This window comes from Leptonychotes weddellii, chromosome 8 (assembly GCF_054177405.1).
Source record: "Leptonychotes weddellii isolate Sample4059 chromosome 8, ASM5417740v2, whole genome shotgun sequence".
Taxonomy (NCBI): Eukaryota; Metazoa; Chordata; class Mammalia; order Carnivora; family Phocidae; genus Leptonychotes; species Leptonychotes weddellii.
In genome coordinates, this window is record NC_138376.1 from 118,291,321 (window position 1) to 118,312,641 (window position 21,321).

Genomic DNA, 21,321 nt, shown 5'->3' on the forward strand with positions numbered 1-21,321 from the left:
TGCTGATCCTGTTGGAGCTGGCAGGACTGCTGAAAGGGAACCGGGGAAAAATAAATAGCAATAAGGACAGGCTTGGGGAATGGAAGTAAGTTCTGCTCTGAAGTGACATGTTAGCAAAACCTAAGAGGCCAGCCAACACAAACTTGTCCTGACTGGCTTCCTCAGTCCTCACTGTTGAACACGGACTAGAGCATTGTGATCCATATTATCTGTCTCATGATGTACTCACGTCTATACAAACCTTTCCTATTTATAGCTGAACATTTTGTTGTAAGCATTTTGCAAAAGGCCTTTTGGTTCTGGCTTCTTTTCTCCCCTACTGTTTGGATTGAGCCTGGGGTCTGAGAGAGTCCTAATGACTTAAGTGGCTCATATTCTGTCTGGGTGTCCCCAGATTCCTGAGCTCTATGGCTCATGTGGAATTGGGTTGATTGCTACATCCCAGAGACCGGTGCTATGGGAGGGAAATGGTGATCCAGACTAAATTTCTGTGGCTTAGCTAGACCAACGTTACAGAAAAAATTAAAGGTTTCTTGGCTGAACTATATATTGTCTTAAGAAATTCTTTAAAAAAAAAGTTCTGGAAATGGATCATTTAGGTTTTATTCTCTGTGTTACCTGAGCCATCTGAGGTCATCATCAGTACAAAGAAATAAAAAATACAGAATTTTTTCCCAAGATTTTTATTTAAAAATATTGTTTATCTTTCTACCTAATAGGAATATGTTGACACTGGAGTTCAAGCTGATCTCATACTGAAAAGTGATGTTATGGTAGGGTGAAATCTTACCAAATACACTCAACTGTTTTTGTAAATGTTTTTGCTCTTACTTTCAAACTTGAGAACTTTTTGTTTCAATGGAGGAGGGAAATGTTAGATTAGTGATAAAGAAAAAAGATCATTTATTTCTTAAATAACAGCATAATTAAATACAGTATAATTGTTTGTGGCTGGAACCATATCCATTACCTTAAGACAGAGAAATAAAACTACCTTGAATGATTAAATGTCTTGAGTTCTCATTGTATAATTTTATTTTATTTTTTTGCAAATTAAAAACCGTAGTGAAAGATCACAGAGAAAGTCATCCAACATTTAGTAACCTGCAACAAAAACTCATTTGCTATTTCTATTTAAAAAATAAAATATTTACCTTAATGTCTGCTTGTTTGGAAAAGTTGCCAGTCAAAAGAAGTGTAGAGAGGTCAAATAACAAGGATAAACCCCATGGGTATAACAATAGAGTTTCATCTGGTGGCATCTTTGTGCTTCAGATTGTGGAACATCTATAATACAAGTTAGTGGGGGTGGATCCCAGCATGGGTCTGAGCCATAGTCACCATAGGATTCAGGCACAACTGGATGGCTCATAATCCCATCTAATCTGGGGTACAATGACTAAGGGCCTGAGGAGTTTCCCATAAAGAACTCATCCCAAGGGAAGAGAAAATTGAGAGGCACAAGACAAGAGCTACCGTTGGGCAATGGGAATTCTGGTAGTACTCAGTCCTCACAGACTCATATCTAGGTGGGGGAAGGGAGGGTACAATGCAGCAGTCCCAGCATTAACAGAAAAAGAAGTATTCCTGTGGGCCGGGGCACCACACAGCTCCTACGGATTTGGCAGCATTCACCCAGCAGCTGTGGCGGTGCTGGGAACAATGGCGGTGTTGAGAGGTGGCAAGTGAAGTTTACAAGGCTTACATGACTTTGTGAGAGGCCTCAGGGAACTGGGAAGCATTCACTCGCACCGGGAGCAGGAGACAGGGGAAGGAGGAAAGCAAGTGGCTTGCAAACATACAAATATCCACCTGCAACTCCACAAGCTAGTTAGAAGAAAAATGTCATGAGAGCTGAAGGTTCAACAAGAGTGTGGTGGTAAAGTGGAGGGAATGAAGACACAAGTCTTGCTAGTGTGGCTTGGGAAAACTTGGCTCAAACTGAGTGATAACAACCTGCTTAATCTTGCTACGTTTCCTACCCAGTGGAGGAGAACATCGAGATAGGTGAATATTGCCAGAAGGTTGTATGCTAAGTTTTGACCCTGCCTTTCTGTTCTAGCCATCAAGAGGCAATGGAAATTTTGACTTCATGGACATTTGGGGCGGAATTATGCTGAAAAGGATGAATTTTCACTGAAAGTCTTTTTCCCTTGTGGAGACCCTCCTTAAATTAATTAGGTTAATTCCTTAAACAATTCTTTAGATATCATGATTACGTTTTGTCCTTCATTTTTTTTCCATTTTATTTTTAATTTTACCAAAGTTGCTTTATTTAGGATTCTTTTGGAAGTAAAATTCTGATATTTTTCTTTTTCCTTTATAAGTTCATATTAAATTTTACCAGTGATAGCTTCTGCCACTGGAGATATTCTTTTTAATTTTAACTAAATTTGGTTTTCTCATGTTAAATTTTATAAAGAATATTGGATTCTCCTATTAGTTTTAATAAATTTATACCATGTGTACTTTTAGTTGTATTATTTTGTGTTGATTATTTCTACTGAAAATAATTATAAATAAAACTATTGGAATTTATTTCTTGGAACAAAGATCACTGGATAAAGTGCAGTAGCCATATTCCTGGTATGGCCCAAATGATGGAAAAGTTTATTTTGCTTGTCTGAGGGAGAGTTCAGGCATGTGATTATGATTGCTGTTTCTCATGGTGTCTTAAGTTCTAAGGTTTGGTTTATAGAAGTCTATAGAAGTCATGAAGAAAATATTAGGCAATGGGATTACTAGCCAGCATATTACAGTTGAAAGGGCACCACATTTGGAATCAGAAGACCTTGGGCTTGTGTCCTACAATAGTTGGTTTACCTCTTTGAGAATCCATTTATTTCTTTTGTTGTAAAATGGTGCCCTCTGTCCTAGGGGCTAAAGGATTCTTGTGAGACCTATATTGTGATAATATATGTGAGACCATTTTGTCAATAACAAAGTTTAAGCTCAATGTAAAGTGATATTAATAATAATAATAATAATAATAATAATAATAATAATAATTGACCTTCAGTATTATGACACATTTTTGATCACAGTGTCTTCAGACTTTCTATCAACTTGAATTTTACCTTCTCAGAGTGACCCTACCTGACTATCCCTCTTCTAAACAATACCATTGACCTCCACCTCCATCATAATGTTTCTCACAATTTTTAGTAATTTGCTTTTGAGATGATTTGTCTGTCCTGAAATGTAAGCTTTGTAAAAGATAGGCCAATGTTTTTCTTGTTCACCAACATATTCCCAACATCTAACCCAGTATCTGGCTCATAGGAAACAGACAAATATTTTTTGATTGATAATATGCATGCACAAAGAAATTAATCTGAGAAAATAGAGTTAAATGAGTCCTGTTTAGAAAAGCCAATTTAAATCATCAAAAGTGCTAATTCACATAATTTTGCTTAAAGAGGCACATACTTGCAAACACAGAATCCACATGTCTATCACATATGCATTATTTTTAGATAATTTTGGATTTTAAACAGGTTTACTGCTTTTTTTCTCCCAGATAACAACTGGAAATTCAGGATGAAATCAGAAGACGCAAACAACCCCTACTACTATTCAAATCATGGGAGAGAGAGCTGTAAAGTTAGAGATTTAGTGAGTTTTTGAGCTTTGTCTATGCCATTACTCTACACAATGAGGAAGCTGAGGTCAGAGACCCCTGAAATGAGCTGCTCAGTGTCATAAGGATGTTAAGTAGTAACAGGACTGGATTACAGCCCAGATTAAGGATAATGCCATCACTAAAAAGATTTGTAGAAAACTGAACAGTTTTCTTCATTATAGGTATGTCTTTTTATAATTACTTATTCTTTCAATAGCTCAATGCTGTTTATAGTAGATAATAGCTTCTAAATAGACTTTTTTTTTGAGATTTTATTTTTTAAGTAATCTTTACACCCAACGTGGGGTTCAAACTTACAGGAGTTCAAGAGTTGCATGAGCCAGCCCAGGAAACACAAATAGAATTTTTACTAAAGTTCTTAATTTTGCTGGGTTTGTCTTTTCAATATTTAATAAATATAAACTGCCATCAGCATCTGCTATCTGCAGCAAGATTACTATCAATCTTAAATTCCTCTTTACTACCCCCATTTATTTTCTCTTTGAAAACATCACACAAAAAATTTACTTTTGAAAAATGCTCTTTATGTGTTTTTAGTTGTTTTTTTAAAATTAAAATTTGTCCTTTCCCTCTTGAAATATACGCTATACCAGAAAATGAAAGTTATACTGTCTCCTGATTGCAAACATCTATTTTATAACATACTGCTCAAGTTATTTAAAATGCATAAAACACACTCTTTGAGTAATGAAATGTAATTTCAAGCATACTGGCTTCATGAAGAAAATAAGTTATCTAGATATAAATAATTTCGAGAATGTAGACTTTCTCTACATTTAACCAAGAGGAACATGAGAACTCAATCAAATTAAGATAAAATGAGTGTCTAGTGAAGAAAAATGAGGTTCTAGTTAAGAATGGAATCCTGACAATTTTTAGTTGTTCAGTCATTATTTTATAAATGATCAAATATTCATGTTCTTTAAAAATATTCGGAATAAGTAGAAACAGTCATAGAATTTCAGAGGTAGAAAGGCCAGATTATCTGGCCCCCGAATGGGAAATGGATCCCAACTCCAATTAGTTTGTAGCAGCTGCTTTGAATATTGTGTTGAGAGAAATTCTCTGGTTGAATCTGGGTATAGCAGTAAGAACAATGATTGATAAGCCACTTGGTGAAGAGAATGGAGTAATAGCAAAGAGCCTTACAGCTGTCATTCTGGATTTGGTTTACTATTCTCTGTGTCCCTTTTTAGCTTTATTTTGGTAAACAAAGCAACTGAATAACAAATCAGAGAAGTGAACTAATTTATCCCAGGCCACACAATCAGGTTGAAGCAGATCCAGAACCAGAATCTTGTGCACCTGAATGATTAGTTCAGTGCTCTTACCACTATATAGTCAGGGCTGTTCTGATGTAACATATGTTCTCTCCACTGCTGGAAAACAAAATTGGAAGGTGACAACTCGGTATCATCAGACAGTTATTACTGTATTGTGGCTGATTAGAGATTGACAAGTGTTTGCACAGAAAGGTCAGTGAGATGTAATAGTTTAGAAAGGGCTCTGGGGTGGCCAGAAAGTGCATGCCATATTCTGAGTGTATCAGTGAGTCAGGTCATGGTTCAAGAGTAAATATATCTATACCTTGGCTTAAAATATAACTTGTAAACAATTTTCTTTTATAATTGCAAATACCTACTTTTGGTTTATTTGTTTTTGCTACTCAACAATGACCAAATGTAATTACTATGTTGACAGGAGAACAATCCTTGACTAACCAAAGGCACTCATACAGTCCAATCATTTAGATTCTATGTCAAGAGTTATTTACAAGTCAGCACACAAGTAGCAAAATGATGAAAATCTGAATTTTGCTTCCATCTCTCTCTCTGTGGTATTTTGAGGATATTAAGGAGTGGGTAATGACCCAAATACAGATACACAAAGGAGAAAAGATATATGTCTGTTACACTAAATATTAGTCCATTTAATTTAGGAAAGGTAGTGCTCTTGATCAGGAAATAGTATTTTAATGACTTTTTGGTGAAACTCATATTCAAAATAAAGAAATTAGGCTAAAACAAAACTGCATTACTTTTGCAAAAACAATGAAATTCTAAGAGTTTATATTTCAGTAATCAGTAACTAAGATAGCTTAAAACTATGGCCCAAAGAAGTAATTTTATAAAAATTGTTTATTTTACAAAGCTCCGTTAATCAGTGACATCTGAAAATCAGAAGTGTGAAGACAACGGGAAAGTGTTTCCCATAAAAACTAAAAACTAGTAAATGGACACTGTAAAATAAAGGAATTCTATGTACTTCATATGGAGAATACTTTTTCTACCAACATTCTTTTAAATTGAACACCAATCATAGGTAGTACAAAGAATGGACTAGGTAATTGAGACAATTATCATTTTCACATGATACATAGTATATATTCTGGGGAGAGAAATGGGCTAGATAATCTTCCCAAGCACCAATTATGGGCAAGAGAAGCACATCATTGGGCACATTTGGATCCATTGATATCTCTGCCATGTAATGCAAAATTAAAATAAAAATGAGAATGAAATGTATATGTTAATAAAATCCAAGTAGAACTGGCTAGATGCTGAGGTTCCAGACGGACCACAAACCTGAAGAATGTATTTCTGATGTTAGAACCACAAAGTGGCATCAGTAATAAATGCATTGAGGCTACAGAAAAAATTCTCCCCACCTTGTTTCTATGAATACTTTTTCTATATTAATGAGGGAAATAAAAAATAAAACAATCTTTGTGTATCCAATTCCAGGTTTCTCATTTTGTAGAGACAATACTATTGGAGTCCTATGGAATACCAATGGCAATTATAACCTTAACAAATTTTTTAAACTTACTAAGGTATACCTTATTAGAAGTGAAATCCTTTATACAGCCTCAATAAAGTAGACATGGATTTGTTTTATAGATTTCAGGGTGAGGGGTGTAAAGCAGGTTGGGGCCACATCCCGGATTGGATGAAGCACCAATGAGCAGAGCCTATTTCTAGGGAACTTTACAAATGGGAACACAGGAGAGGAGTGTGAAGCAGAAGGTACCAGGTCAGGACATTTAAATGCACAGAGAGAGGAAAGACAAAAAGAGGGTGGTGTGGAGAACAGAAGGCATTCAGGAACCTCTAAATTCAAATGCTTTAAAGGACCCTGGAACTCTGTCACGCAGCACTCCAGAGGCCTGGCTACACTATTCATTCCTCCCTCATCAAGTGCTTTTAACCCTGGCAGCTGGAGCATTACTTAGGATCAAATTAATTTTTAAAAAGTTAATGGAAAATTGTTAATTTGTTTGCTTGAAATGTTCCTTGTTTATTAGGTATGTTTCGGCAATGGCAAAAATAGCTTGCATTTTGAATAACAGGATAACTGGAATAAATAAAAGTATTGCTATTACCCATCTCTCCCCTAAGAATATTAATGGGTCATAAAGGCCCATTCTTCAATCTGTAAAAATTCTATGATAAGCATCAACAAACATGGTAGTTTTGTTTTTTTTTAAAGCTCCTATTACAGAAGTTTTCAAACTAGTATGTACATGGAAAGCTTGTTAAAAGTCCAGATTCCTGGGCTCTATTTCCAAAAATTCAGATTTAGAAGTATTGGGTAGGCCTCAAGAATTTGCTTTTCAAACAAATGCTCCAGGTGATTCTCAGACAGGAGATCTGAGGACCACACTTTGAGAAACACTGCCCCACAGTAAATTCTTCTTTTCCTCTTTAGCGTAAGTCACTGTACTAAGCAAATTGTATTTAACAGGCTTCGTAAAGTTAGTTCTGAAAAGCAAGTAGCTTACCCCACGATTCAGCGAGAGATAAATGATCAAAGCATAGTGGGGAAACCTAGCCTTCAAACCTGTGTTCAGGTAGATTGTCAGAGTGAAATCTAAATTATCTGCCCAGGGAAGCCTTCGAGCCTGTCCATACCCCATGCATTACCCAATGTGGACACAGGTCCCTTTGCGTTTATCCTTGTTCTTAGGAAGCCCATATTAATATTTTCCAGATTTTTACCTCTTTTGGTGATAGTATAGAAATGTAATCTTCATAGATCATTCTGGCCTTTTCTTCAATTACTTTTTTGTTCTGCTCTTTCTTTAAGTCTTCACAGGCAAGCCAGAAAAGTAGGTTCTCTTCACTGTATTCTGTTCGGAGAAACTCTCTGAAAAGGTTTCTTCCTGCTGGGGCCTTCATCATCTTGTCAAAATTTTGAGACCAGGACAAGACTTCATCTGAAGTGGGGTTTTGGCTGCAAAGACAGAATTGGGCCATTATCAAAGGCAACTCTGACCTCAGAATACTTAGCCCAGGTAGGGGAGAAAAGATAGAAATTGCTATTCACTTGCTGCCATCTAGTGGTCACTGACAATTAGTTTAGCCTGATCTGGTAAGTATCTGCCAGGACTACTAGGCTAGTTATTTCTGGATATTAAGAAAAATTTGTTTAGGCATAAGTGTGTGCTAGGGAGCAAAGCATTCAAATAGCAAGGGGCTATACACACTATGCACATGGTCATCACAAATTCGTAATGAAGCCCAGACATGTTCAAACCTTAACAATATATCGCAAATTGAAAAAGACACCCTATGCATTAATTTGAAGGGCAACTGAAATTTTTGTTTGCTTCTGATGTAGATTTTAATTTAATTTCTTTGTTTATATTTTTTGATGTAGAGTTTTAACTTTAAAGCCATAAGATACAGTTTCTCTTTTCCTCTCTGATAGCTACTTTTTCATTTGTCACTGGATCTAAAATAAGAATACATTGTATGCACTTGTCACATATTTTCCTCAGCTCTAGTATTACTCTATTAAATATTATGAATGAAGAATTACCCATGAATGGAATTATTAGAGCTAAAAATCTCAGGGCCTTTATAATGACACTGAGGACTTTCTAGATATTTATATTAAAGTTTTCAGTGACTATGTTCATTCAGAAACCACCAGTTATTACTCCCTTTGGTTATACTTCAAAGAAATGGAAAAGAGAAGCTTGGAGATTCTTACGGTTAAATTGATCCAGATCTTGCTTTCTTACCCATTGGTTTATTTAAGAATTTTTAACCTCCTCAAAAAGTTAAAAATAGAACTACCCTACGATCCAGCAATTACACTACTAGGTATTTACACAAAGAATATAAAAACACTAATTCAAAGGGATACATGCACCCCAATGTTTATAGCAGCATTATCTATAACAGCCAAATCATGGAAAAAACCCAAGTGTCTGTCGCTTGATGAATGGATAAGGAAGATGTGGTGTATATATATACAATGGAATATTACTCAGCAATGACATGGATGGAACTAGAGAGTATTATGCAAAGTGAAATAAATCAGTCAGAGGAAGAAACACCATATGATTTCACTTACATAGGGAATTTAAGAAGCAAAACAAATGAGCAAAGGAAAAAAAAGAGAGAGGAGTAAACCAAAAACAGACTCAAGTATAGAAAACAAACTGATGGTTACCAGAAGGGAGGTGGGTGGGGGGATGGGGGAAATAGGTGATGGGGATTAAGGAGTGCACTTGTCGTGATGAGCACAGGGTGTTGTATGGAAGTGTTGAATCACTGTATTATACACCTAAAACTAATATTATACTGTATGTTAACTGGAATTTAAATAAAAACTTTAAAAAAAAGGGAAAGAAAAAAATTTTCCAACCCAAAATACATTTGTCCAAGAAGTACTTGTATTTTATTTTTTATTTTTCTGACCAAGTATTTTAAATATATTTGTTACTAATCCAAAATGTCTGAACTTCGTTCATTTAAAAAATTTTAAATGTGGAAAAATTACTATGAGGCACCAACATTAAAATCTTTTCATAGGAAGCAGAAAAAGAAAGCATCTATAACTATACAAGTAATCTACTTGTATTTTAATTTTATTTTGTAGATACTACAATGAGAACTTGATTTTCATTTTGGAAAAATACCTGGTTAGAGTCTGTTCTGATGGAAATGGGACCAGGGACCAGCTGGGTGCCCTTTCTGACCAACCAAATTAGGTAATTACATATCTTTTTTTTTTTTTATGTGTTTTAGACTCTTCCCTGATAAAGAGAAAAGCTTAGGAAAAATATTCACAGGAAAGAGAAGAATTAGGGCAATCAGGGGCTAATTCACCTTAACAGTCATTACTTTTTGAAAGAGAGAGATAAACTCAGGCAGTGTTTTACCTGATAGCTTAATATAGGTAATAGAAAAATTGATGAAAAGAAGTTGCCATCACAAATAACATCTCCCAGACTGAGAATGCATTCATTTCACAAAACCATTTTGAGGAGTACCAGGACACAAGAGCTAATACTCCAGCACTGAGTAGATGTAAATGGTGTACAAACACAAGACACGATTACAAGGCGAAGCATACTTACCATTCCTCCAGGACTTGGATACTCTCCATTTTTGTGGTATGTGTGGGTCTTCCTGCATTTTCCCCTCTTTCTTCATTCCTAACAGTGAGGCTGCAAGGTAGTATAACACTTTATTTTGTCTAGGGAAAACCAATTACTTAAAGAAAAGAAAAAAATTTGCAGGAAACTATTTCACAGAAGAATTTTATTCTCAACTATGAGAGAATATATATATATATAAAGTGTACAAAGAGTGACACCATTTAAAAATGATGGGGAAGCCTATGTTCACTACTTAATAAAATAATGAAGTAAATAATCTCAAAAATGGATACTGTTATACATTCTGACTTCATCCTTACATAATTTGAATTACTTAACATCTCCCAGATACTTCACATGATTATGCGCTTTAATATTTGATATGCATCATTATGTTACTCTTTGGAGTAATGTCATTTTGACTTTTGGTTAGTTCTATTCATAGCTTGTTTTCCATTTATTTTCTCCCATTGATAGCTAAAAAGATAAAATGTTTCAGATTCTGAAACAAAATTTGCTAAATTCACATCATCATTTTCTGCATCCTAGGTGTTCTGTCCCTGATACCATCACTCCTCCATCCACTCAAGTTCGAACTACGGGATTTATATTTTTGTCTTTGCCCTTTCCTCCCGTTTAGTCAGTCTTCAATGTCTTGGGAGGGACAGGCCAGCCACTGTGAGGGTTTGGGTAGGACCACTGGGTCGGAGGAGTCTCTGTGTATCTAGGATGTAAATTTGAAAATTCTGCAGGACTGCAAGAGCTAGGATAATCCCATGGGCTTTAGTCACCCAGAACAAGAATTGTCTGATTCAGGGAAACCTCTGCTGAGCAGCACGATAGGGTGGAACACCCAAGGTTCTAGGTGTAAATGAAACGTAATAAGGGAGGTTATGGGTGATACTAAGAAGCAGGGTGGTTGGGATGGCTCAATGGCCTTGAAAAGTCAAGCTACTGAATTAGCAAACTGATCCCTCGGTCTAGAAGCCAAGAAGCTTCATTGGAGCCTGTCAGAGAGCAAAAGTCCAGATAACATGTCTTTCGTTTGTCAGACATTCATTTGTTCAACAAGGGGAAATGGAAACTATTATTTCCTAGTACCTATTATGTGTCAGGCACTGTCCTTTTCTCTCTAGTTTTATTATCTCCATTTTATAGATGAGCAAACTGAGCCACAGAGCTGTCTAGTAGGTTCGCCCAACGTTGGACATGAAATATGTTGTATGACTGGAATGTGAATCCAATTCTGTCACACAAATCTGTAATCTTTATTGAGTATCTATTAAAAACCATGCTCTCTGATAGGCGTTGAGGCAACATACTACTTGTGTGAATGCAGAAAAGGGGCACTAAATAAGGTTGTAGCAAAAGGAAGGGGGTTAGTAGGACAAGGATTCCAACAAGCCATTGTTCTTAAATCTGAGAAGCTTGGTAATGGAAGTGGAGACATTGGCTCATTAATTCATTCTTTTTTTTTTTTTTTTAATTTATTTATTTGAGAGAGAGAGAGAACGAACGGGGCGGGGGGGAAGCAGAGGGAGAGAATCCTCAAGCAGACTCCGTGCTGAGTGCAGAGCCCGACACGGGGCTCAGTCTCACAACCCATGAGATCATGACCTGAGCCAAAAGCAAGAGTCGGACACTTAACCAACTGAGCCACCCGGGCACCCAAACATTAATTCATTCTTTGATTCTCATGAGCAAGGGTAAGGATAGAGAGAATGCTGGAAAGGGAAGAATCTAAGGAAGAGAGGCCAATCTGCAACTGAAAGAGGTTAGATAGGAAAATGTACTTGGGAAAGTGGACTATCCGGAGAAAAGAGAATTCAATGGGAATTGCAAAAGTGGTGTGGCTCAAAGGATTCTGGGAAGCAGAAACGCTGATCGTTGAACACCCAGCAAACTGACTAGTGCTCTGCAGAGAGGCAGCAGTTCCAGGGTTAGAACCCTCCATGCCTTCAGTGTGGGGTAGCCACGGGGAAAACAGTGAGGTGGGATTCAGAGAGAGCAGCACTGTTGTTTATGTGTCTGCGTGTGGATTCTGTGAATATATCTGCAGCTTGAGGTAGTCCAGAACACTCAGCCCTCGATGTAGCAACACACTTCTGTCAGGGATGTGTTTGAGAGGAGATCCATTACCCTCTCTCAAAGTATCTCTGAGTAGGAGTGCTTTTCTGGAATTTGATATCTTTCCAGTAATTATGGGAAAGTGGGTGGGAGGAGGTAGGAATACATATTGACAACATCCTGTGAAATTTCCTGGGCGAAATTCATGATGCCAAATATATAAAATGTGCAAAATTTTTGTAAATTCTGGAGAGATCATATTTAAATAGGATATTAATACCCATTCTGCCAACCTTTACTGAGCTTGTATGTGTATGTGCGCACACACACGGTAAGGTACCATAAAAAGGCCAGATAATGAGCTTGCTTTCACTGATTAAATAATAAACTCCTTGAGAATTTATTTCTGTTCCATTTCCACAGTGTCCCGAAGAGTGTGCACACAAATGCAGCTGTACTTCACTTTAGGCAATATCTTAGAAAAAAAAATTTGTTCTCCATTGTGTCTTTGCTGTAGAGTAACAAATCTGGACTCCACATGCGTGATTCACAAGTTTCTGAACATGAATTCTGGCTCTTATATCTGTTTCTGTGATATTTACAAACATCCCAAATGCCACCATATTAGAGTGATCATCATGAAATATTGGGTTGTGTTTGTATCTTTCATTTCTACAGATGGTAAAATATGGACACACATTTGTACTAAAACTGCTTATAACAGATATTCAATAACTGCTTAACTGTTCAGTGTTTACTCCGTTTCTTGATCTAATATTGGATTAAATATTACCCTGTAGAAAGAAATGGACTTTCAGCAATTGTCAAGTGTCCTTTTAATTAACTTTCCTTTACTACCATTCTTAAAAAATTGGTTTCAAAGTTCCAGTTATGAAGAACTGCTAATAATGCCACTTTAAAAAGATGAAGAGAAATGGATAAAATGGTAACAGAGTTGGTACTAGACTGCTTACCATCTATGTCTTAGGAATGACTAAGTTTCAGCTGGTCTTGTTCTAAGTAATATAGTGGAGTTGTTTTTTTTTTTAAGGTAATAAATGACAGGAAATATTTGCTCTAAATCAACATATACATAGTTCATGTGCTTGAGAAACGCTCTAAAAGTAAACCAAGCTTAACAGTCACAAGTAGTCATGTGGAGACATGTTTTTTTTCTCACTTATACAATGTTTGTAACATTCTTAACTAACATTTCTGCTTTTTAAGCAACTAAAGCCATAAAGAGACCAGAATGCATGTATAATGCTCACTGTGGGAGTCTTGATCAAAGCTTAAGTATTTTATAGAAGACAGTGCCAATAATCTAGGCTAAGTATACGAAAATAAGCATTTAAAACCCCATTAGAAATTCTATAGAATGGTGACTTTGAGAAGGGAGAAATACATTTGGTACATTTCAGAAAATAAGGAAATATGCTTTCCTTGTGTGTGGGTGAATTTTTTGTTTGCTTACAGGGGCGCTGAATGAGTAGGGTGGGGAAAACATTACCTGCTGCCCGTTACAGAGCTTACCTACTGATTTATCATCATGGATGTGTGTGGGGCCTATTTTGGAAGACAGTCTACTTTTGTAGGAAAAACAACTGGTTCTTAGGGAGAGCCCTTGAAATGGCTGCAAATAAGATGAAAACTTTGCAGTAGCCATGGTAACTCTAGAATGGGGGCCGATCACAAAACCACATAAATTTACACAAAATCTCAGCTGAAGAATCAATAGGATGCTTGAATTTAATTCACTATGACATCAAGGCTCAAGAAAGATCCACTGTCATTGGTAAAGACAGATACTATTCAGTATTTTAAAATTCTCACAGTGTATCAGTTTTTCTTTTTTTATTTAACAGCTTCTACCTCAAATTTTCCAGTGCAAAAATGGAATCAACATCCTTCAGACTCTGAAAAATAATTGGTAGGTTATTCTTCAAATGTTTCATTTTTTTCCCCCAGTAAAAATACCATGGTAAAATAATACCACAGCTTTATTTAGGAGTCAACAACAATTTATAAATATGTATGAGACACCTGGTTCATGCAATGTTGCCTGGGTTGGAAATTCAAGATGAATATGACAGAGCCTCTGAAAGTGAAAAGCTCTGACAGGTAATAAGCATCACACAGCACTGCAATGAGAGATAAAATAGTGGTATGCATATAATGTTTCTTAGGTAGTTACAGTGTCTACACTTTTGCATGAGAGAATTGAGAAAGGCTTTGCAGAGGAGGTAATGATTAAACTGAGCTGAACAATGAAGGCAGGTGTTTCAGATGAGACCGGGACAAAGGGAATTCCAAGCAGAGGGGGGAAAGTCACATGTAAGAGGCTGGGAGTTGTAAAAAGGCACGATATAAATGTAGATCAAAATGGGCCGATCAGATGTTTCAGGGTGGCAGTGATACATTAGAATAGGCAGTGAGGTGTGCTTATGTAACAGGCCAAGAAGACAATGAGGTGCTCTCCAAAAGTAAATATACCTCCTTTATGATGACTTTTGCTTTTATTGCTTTATTTCCCTCCTCTCATAAGGGGATAATGTTAAGACCCACTACACAAGGTTGCAAAGCAAAGAGTAAAAACTTGAGACAAAAAGGCAAATTATTACACATGCTTAATTAAATGTAAGGGCAAATTAGTCACATATTGAAATGACAATTCCATGTTTACCAAAGACCTTTTAATTTCAACTTGAGGAAATAAAGCCTTACACTCTGCCATTATTGTAAAAGCCCTCCTCATACATTACCTTACTACTTCTTCCTCACAACTGTCCTGTAAGGTAAGCAGGGGATTTGTTATTCATCATTCCCATTTTATTTCAGAGGAAACAGTCCCCGAGGTTGATCTACACCACTCCCACAACTAAATCATATCAGGGCTGGCCTTGAACTCCCATCTTCTGACTTCTGGTCTCATGTTCATCTTCACTACTCAATGCCACTTCTCTTTATATAAAAGAATTAATTGTGGCCTTTTTTAGCTTCTTAGTTATTTACAAAGATGGATTGCTCTTCAATGTTTGGAAGCGGGAAACCTCAGGACAAACCAGTTGACTGCGTGCAAATGCCTTCTCTCTTGGAATTGTCCCATGGCTATTGGGCTATAGGAGTTACTGCCCAGAGGGCTGAATATACGGTAGATACTGGCAAGGAACAATTTCTTAATTCCCTGGAATTTGAGATGACCAGGAAGGAGTGATACAGAGGGTTTTGACAGCAAAGCCTAAATGAGGAAGAGAAGAGAGGATGCTACTCATGACTGCAGATCAGGTGTTGCTACTGCCAAGAGCCTCCTGGGAAGTACAACTTGCTCCCATCAGCAGAGTAACTTTGAGAAGGGAATGCAGAAAGGAGAACGGCACCGATACATTGCTTAGAAAAGACGACAAACGGAAGAGAAAAGGCACCAGAAGGTGGGGCAGTAACCATAGGCCATCCATCTTTTCTCACATAAACAAATCAGTTATCGTCAAGCCTATGACTTCAACCTCATCAGTTTTCTGTATACATTTTGGAAAAATGGCTCGGTTTTGAATGGGGTATGTGGGGATGGGAATGGTGGCTAGAAATTTGTATTTGGAAATGTGATACAATGCTTATCTAAAAAAACAAAACAAAACATTGCCCCTAAAAGTATTCCCCCTGCTTTTGATAATCATGTGTAATAATCGTATGATATATGAGAAATAGAATCATGTGTCATAAAACGAGTATTTTATTTGGCTTAAGTTTTTATTTCATAAACTTAAACCTCTCCAAAATAAAATAATCCGCTGTTAAAAATCTGCCCACTAGATGGCTGTGTTGCCTTTATAAATATCCTTTTAAATCAAATCTGAATAAAAGAAAATTGAGGAAGTTTCTGGGAGTAATTACCCTTATTTGGAAAAGTATCTATTCTTATGTGTGTGGAGGTTTGATAATTATATCTTTCTAAGGAATTGGAGTCATTCAGTTTTTCTGTGAGTGAAATAATCAAACTTGAAGGGGATACTTTTAATCTCAGGAGGTGTGCAGAATTGCACCCATTTTTCCTTTTTGGTATTTAGAAAATGTTCTGGATAGTCCCCAGCCCTAAGTCATTTGACTTAGGAATAATTTAGTCTTTAAAAAAAGGCAAGCCTAATCCTATTAACATTATAGTTATCCTTTCCAATAATAAGTTGTTTGAACTCTGATGTCTCTTGCTGGAGTAATATGGAACTTAAGTCATACGTTTTTTTTTTAAGATATTATTTATTTGACAGAGAGAGAGAGTGCAAGCAGGGGGAGCAGCAGAGGGAGAGAGAGAAGCATGCTTTTTGCCTCACGTGGGACTCGATCCCAGGACCCTGGGATCATGACCTGAGCCAAAGGCAGATGCTTAACCGACTGAGCCACCCAGGCGCCCCATAAGTCATATGTTCTTATGACAAGGTTTCTATCTAGCAGCAGATAGGAATTTTTTTTTTTAATTGAGAATTCTTTAAAAGAGCTATTTCGAGAATAGATTCTCCAAACGATTTTCATTCCAGTTTGGGCTATATGTAAGCAATCATTTCTTCTTTTGATGCATGGAAACTGAAGACAAATCTTTTTATCTACTCATCCTCTCTTTCTTTGCTACCAATTTCTCCCTACACATGTTTCTGTTTGAAAAGATGGGTTTCAAAGGTTCCCCTTTTCCATTGGTATAACATTTTTATTTCAAACTCCAAGCTATGTATTTTAGTTCATCGACACATTTGATTTAGAAGGCCAACTGCTAACAAGTTATTACATAGTTAAAATCTGGATCCATTATGTAAAGCTTATTTTTAGTTAAATAACCAAAGTTTTTTATTTGGCATAAACAAGGTTTCTTTTTTTCTCCCCCTTAAAATTAAGAGAAGTACAGGATTGAATATTTAGATGTACTTTATATAATACACACCAATCATCAGAATCTTCTATTTCAGTTCTCAGGTTGACTGAAATCCTATTTTAAGTTCTTCCTTCAACCCACTGTAATTTTTCCTGTAAGCCATAATTAAGTTGATGCTTTTGTGGGAAAGCAAATATCTTGGATCTGAAAAGGCCAAATGGACTTCTATTTAGTTAGTAGACACTGTTATTAAAATGGCAAGTAGTCATCTCAGTCTTTAAATGCATCAGTTAAGCTGGAGCTCAAGCTTCTGGTTTTGGTTAACTTGTGTGCCTTTCATCCAAAGCAGAGCGAAAGAGTTAGGACTCTAGCAGTTGATACTCAGAAAGACATCTGATAGCTGGTCACTCATCCGGCCCCCCATGCATCCCTCGCCTGCTATGTTCTAGTTCCTGTGTATGTGAATATGTATGGGATGAGGCGGGAAGCATCCCTGAGAACAATTAGGATTGAAAGCAATAATCCTGATCTGTGGAGAAACTGAGCCCCTGAATAGAATGAACATACAGCCCTCTGGGAATCCCATGGCAGTGTGGTGCATGCTCCAGGAATGCTGAGTTGTACCTGTGCAGGTGAATGTGACAGTTCGGGAGAAAGGGCCAGGGACAGAGAATGCAGGAACGGGTTCTGTTACATTCACTGACAACATGTAAGCATAGAGTGGTCAAATCCTACAAAATCTGGTAATTTCCTTTCAGACTGAGACTCATGGGGGGTTGGGGGGCAGAAGAAATACCTATCAATAAGGGATTACTCAGGGGGCGCCTGGGTGGCTCAGTTGGTTAAGCGACTGCCTTCGGCTCAGGTCATGATCCTGGAGTCACTGGATCGAGTCCCGCATCGGGCTCCCTGCTCGGCAGGGAGTCTGCTTCTCCCTCTGACCCTCCTCTCTCTCATGATCTCTGTCTCTCATTCTCTCTCTCTCTCAAATAAATAAATAAAATCTTTAAAAAAAAAAATAAGGGATTACTCAGGACCTCTAGAACGTACTGAAATGTAAACTCACTGACTTATGAATGTTATTAATTACATCTTACAGATGAAGAAACTGAGGCTCAGAAAGATTGAGTCACTTGCCGAACGTTTCACAGTTGTAGGTCATGGAACAAGGACACATTCAGGCCTAATTCCAGTGTTGCTGTCTCTTGTAAGTAGGCTATTTATATGAGGAAGATGTATTAGAATTTGTATATAGTCTTTAAATATGGCAAGACGACATCTGTTTATAATAAAACACATGGAATTATTATTCTGCCATTACTTATGGAATTAGTTGATTAAAATGGTCCTGTACTTTTAAATAATCTATGGTGCTTTATAGAAAAATTAGCAATGGCAAAAATTTGCTTTCTACTTAGGAACCCATGCTCCCAGGTGTACACTGATACATAGTATTTTGACATCTGATACAAAGATACAAATTTTATAGCATTGAAAGTTACAATATTTCTACAACCCAATTACACAGATTTATCATACTTAATCATATCATAATAAACTTCATATTCAGAAGAAGTGGATTTTATTATTGTATCTGACAAGGAACAAGTAATTCCTGAATGATGTCCTAAAATAGCAGGCATATTTTATTTTTTTTATTTTTATTTTTATTTTTTTTAAAGATTTTATTTATTTATTTGAGAGAGAGAATGAGATAGAGAGAGAGAGCATGAGACGGGGGAGGGTCAGAGGGAGAAGCAGACTCCCTGCCGAGCAGGGAGCCCGATGCGGGACTCGATCCCGGGACTCCAGGATCATGACCTGAGCCGAAGGCAGTCGCTTAACCAACTGAGCCACCCAGGCGCCCAGCAGGCATATTTTAATAGGTCTATTGTGCCTAGACCTTGAAAAAGTAAGCCAGGCCTAAAAGAAATAATAGTTTTAATGAGAAGAAAAAAATAAAGAGTTAATACTTATTTCAATCTGATGTAACAACGACTACATTTTGTAGATAGGGTAGGGGTAGCAAAAATGTCATAACCGTATGCTTGGTATTATTATTGACTTGGGGAGGCTGGAGGGGAAGTTCTTAAATATTGTCCAGAGAGTTAATGAATTTGGTCTGGAATTTAAAGGGCTGAATTTCTTAATGCTTTAGATATTGAGTAATTTTGCTTTGATTAAATCAAGAAGGGAACTCCATCTTTCTTCAGATTGAACCTTCACCTGAGATCAGGGTGCCTCACAGTGTTTGAGGAGGGGAGCATTTATTTTCACAGTGGGCAGCTTTTCTCTCTAAATTCTTCCTCCTTGTGTGCTTTATTTATTTATTTAAGATTTGTTTACTTACTTGGGGGGCAGGGCAGAAGCAGAGGGAGAGACTGAATCCCAAGCAGACTCTGCACTGAGTGTGGAGCCCAATGCGGGGCTCGATCTCACGACCCTGAGATCATGAACCTGAGACCATGACTTGAGCCGAAACCAAGAGTTGGAAGACGCTCAACCGACTGTGCCACCCAGGCACCCCCTCCTTGGGCACTTTAAAGAGAAGCTTGATTATCCCAGAGCTCACCAAGAAGACCAGGTGACAAGATGTCCTATGATTCTTACCGCACTGGACCACCCTGGTGTGCTGGGTACTGGCAACGTCCGTCATTTCCTTCTTTGTGAAGCTCTTCTCATGGCTTCTGTGCCAGGACTGTGTTTTGTGTTACCCCTCAGACTGTCTCTTCTCTGCATTCCATGTATGAGGCACTTGCACTGCTTTCTCTCTCAACACTGGAATTTCCTGAGGTGTCCATCCTTAGCTCACAGCTTCATTCCACAGCTAACTCTTGGGTGCCTTCAACACAGCAAGTCCAGCTCACCACCTGTCCTGCCCTAAACAACCTCCTACTGCCGTGTCCTCTCATTTGATGGGGCCGCCATCAACCTGGCCACGGGAGCAAGCAGCATGGCGGTATCCTCCCCTCCTCTTCCTCATCTATTGCAAATTCTTGACTGTACATCCAGTGTCTCTTGAATCGGTAATCTCTCCATTCCTTTTATCATTGCTTTATTTGGGGCCCCCAACATATCTTACTGAGGCTATTACAAAACCTCCTAATATTCTCCTTGTTTTTTGTCTTGTCCTCCCACATACTTTCCACTGCCTCCAGAAGGATAGACTTAAAATATACAATGGGCTTTGTCTCCTCATTTGATAATCTTCAGTCACTTCTTATATCCAAAGCAGTATGAAGTCCTTATTCCTTAATGTAGCACTAAAGGCATTTTATTGCTTGTCACTGCCTAGCTCTTCAGCCTTCTATTTTGTCCTTCTTGACTTTATATCCCAGAAACACTAAAGAGATTTTGGTGCTCTCCCCCAGAACCTTTGGCCCTCTCTACTACTAATTACTGCTCACACACCCACACACCCACACACGCACGCACGCACGCACAAGGGAGAATGAAGGAAGATGGTGCATGAGAAGAAATCTGGTGCCTAATAAGCATCACCTGCCACATAATATACAAAGGCCTGACTGAATATGCCTGTTATTTTTTAAAATAGTTTTTGAGACACAAATTTTCATATTTTATAAAGTGGGACTCAAATAGAAAATCCAAATTCAGTCATCCATTTAACACCTTAGTATTAATTAAACACCTACTACGTGTCAATAATATGTTAATAGCTAACTTATTTTTGACTATTTTAAAGTATGAAACTTTAGTATATGTTTACAGAAATGTTCAGTGCCAACTGACCGATATGAACTTTTATGAATTCAACTATAAAATCCACATAATAAATTTTAAAAGTATTAACCCCCAAAACAGAAACCCATGTTAAACAGAAGGAAATTCACTAATATGAAAACCAGTGGAGTGAGTTGGCCCTCCCTGTGTTCAGCTTTGTTCAGGGCAGAGGGAGGCATGGCCACGGGTATGAAGAGCACCAGCTCAATGCCAAGGTCATCTTAGACGTCTGCCACACCCTGGCCCATCCAGACCCAGGTGGCCCTCACCACATCACCACAGATAGTGAGTCAGCAGAGATTCAAGAGATGCTCTCTGAGTCTGACCCTGAAATGATCTGAAGTCAACTGGGATCTCCAGGCCAGTGTACCCCGCTCATGTGCCCATGCAGGGCCCTGTCCCAGAACACACTCCCAACCCCGATACCTACAGTATCTTTCCTCCGATCAGCCTCTGGGCTTCTTTGCTAGAGTGAGGCTCCTCTCTCTCTTCCACTCTGAGGATACTCCTTGTTTCTTTGGAACTCCCTTTCCATGGCAAGCACACTTCCTGTGTTCTCAGCCTCCTATAGCCCCTGTTCCTGCTCTGACCCTACCTGGCACCCAGCTCTCTGAAGGC

The 21,321-nt window shown here is 37.7% G+C and overlaps 1 protein-coding gene and 1 long non-coding RNA gene across 5 annotated transcripts in view; one reads left to right on the forward strand and one right to left on the reverse strand.

The window, feature by feature from the left end:
• The window catches only part of LOC145723146 (uncharacterized), a 31,283-nt gene extending 28,820 nt beyond the window's left edge, over positions 1-2,463 (forward strand). For 2 of the 3 annotated variants that reach the window (XR_014148009.1, XR_014148007.1), the window contains one exon: positions 720-2,463. This is a non-coding gene — a long non-coding RNA (uncharacterized LOC145723146). The remainder of the gene's footprint in view (positions 1-719) is intronic. The other variant, XR_014148008.1, reaches the window with a different exon arrangement.
• Positions 1-21,321, reverse strand: part of RGS17 (regulator of G protein signaling 17) — a 91,664-nt gene that overhangs the window by 5,144 nt on the left and 65,199 nt on the right. For both annotated transcript variants that reach the window (XM_081829174.1, XM_006734038.3), the window contains exons 3-4: positions 10,014-10,103; positions 7,642-7,876 (exon numbers count right to left, since the gene is read on the reverse strand). In XM_081829174.1, the coding sequence (XP_081685300.1) occupies positions 7,642-7,876; positions 10,014-10,103 (325 nt within the window). The remainder of the gene's footprint in view (positions 1-7,641; positions 7,877-10,013; positions 10,104-21,321) is intronic.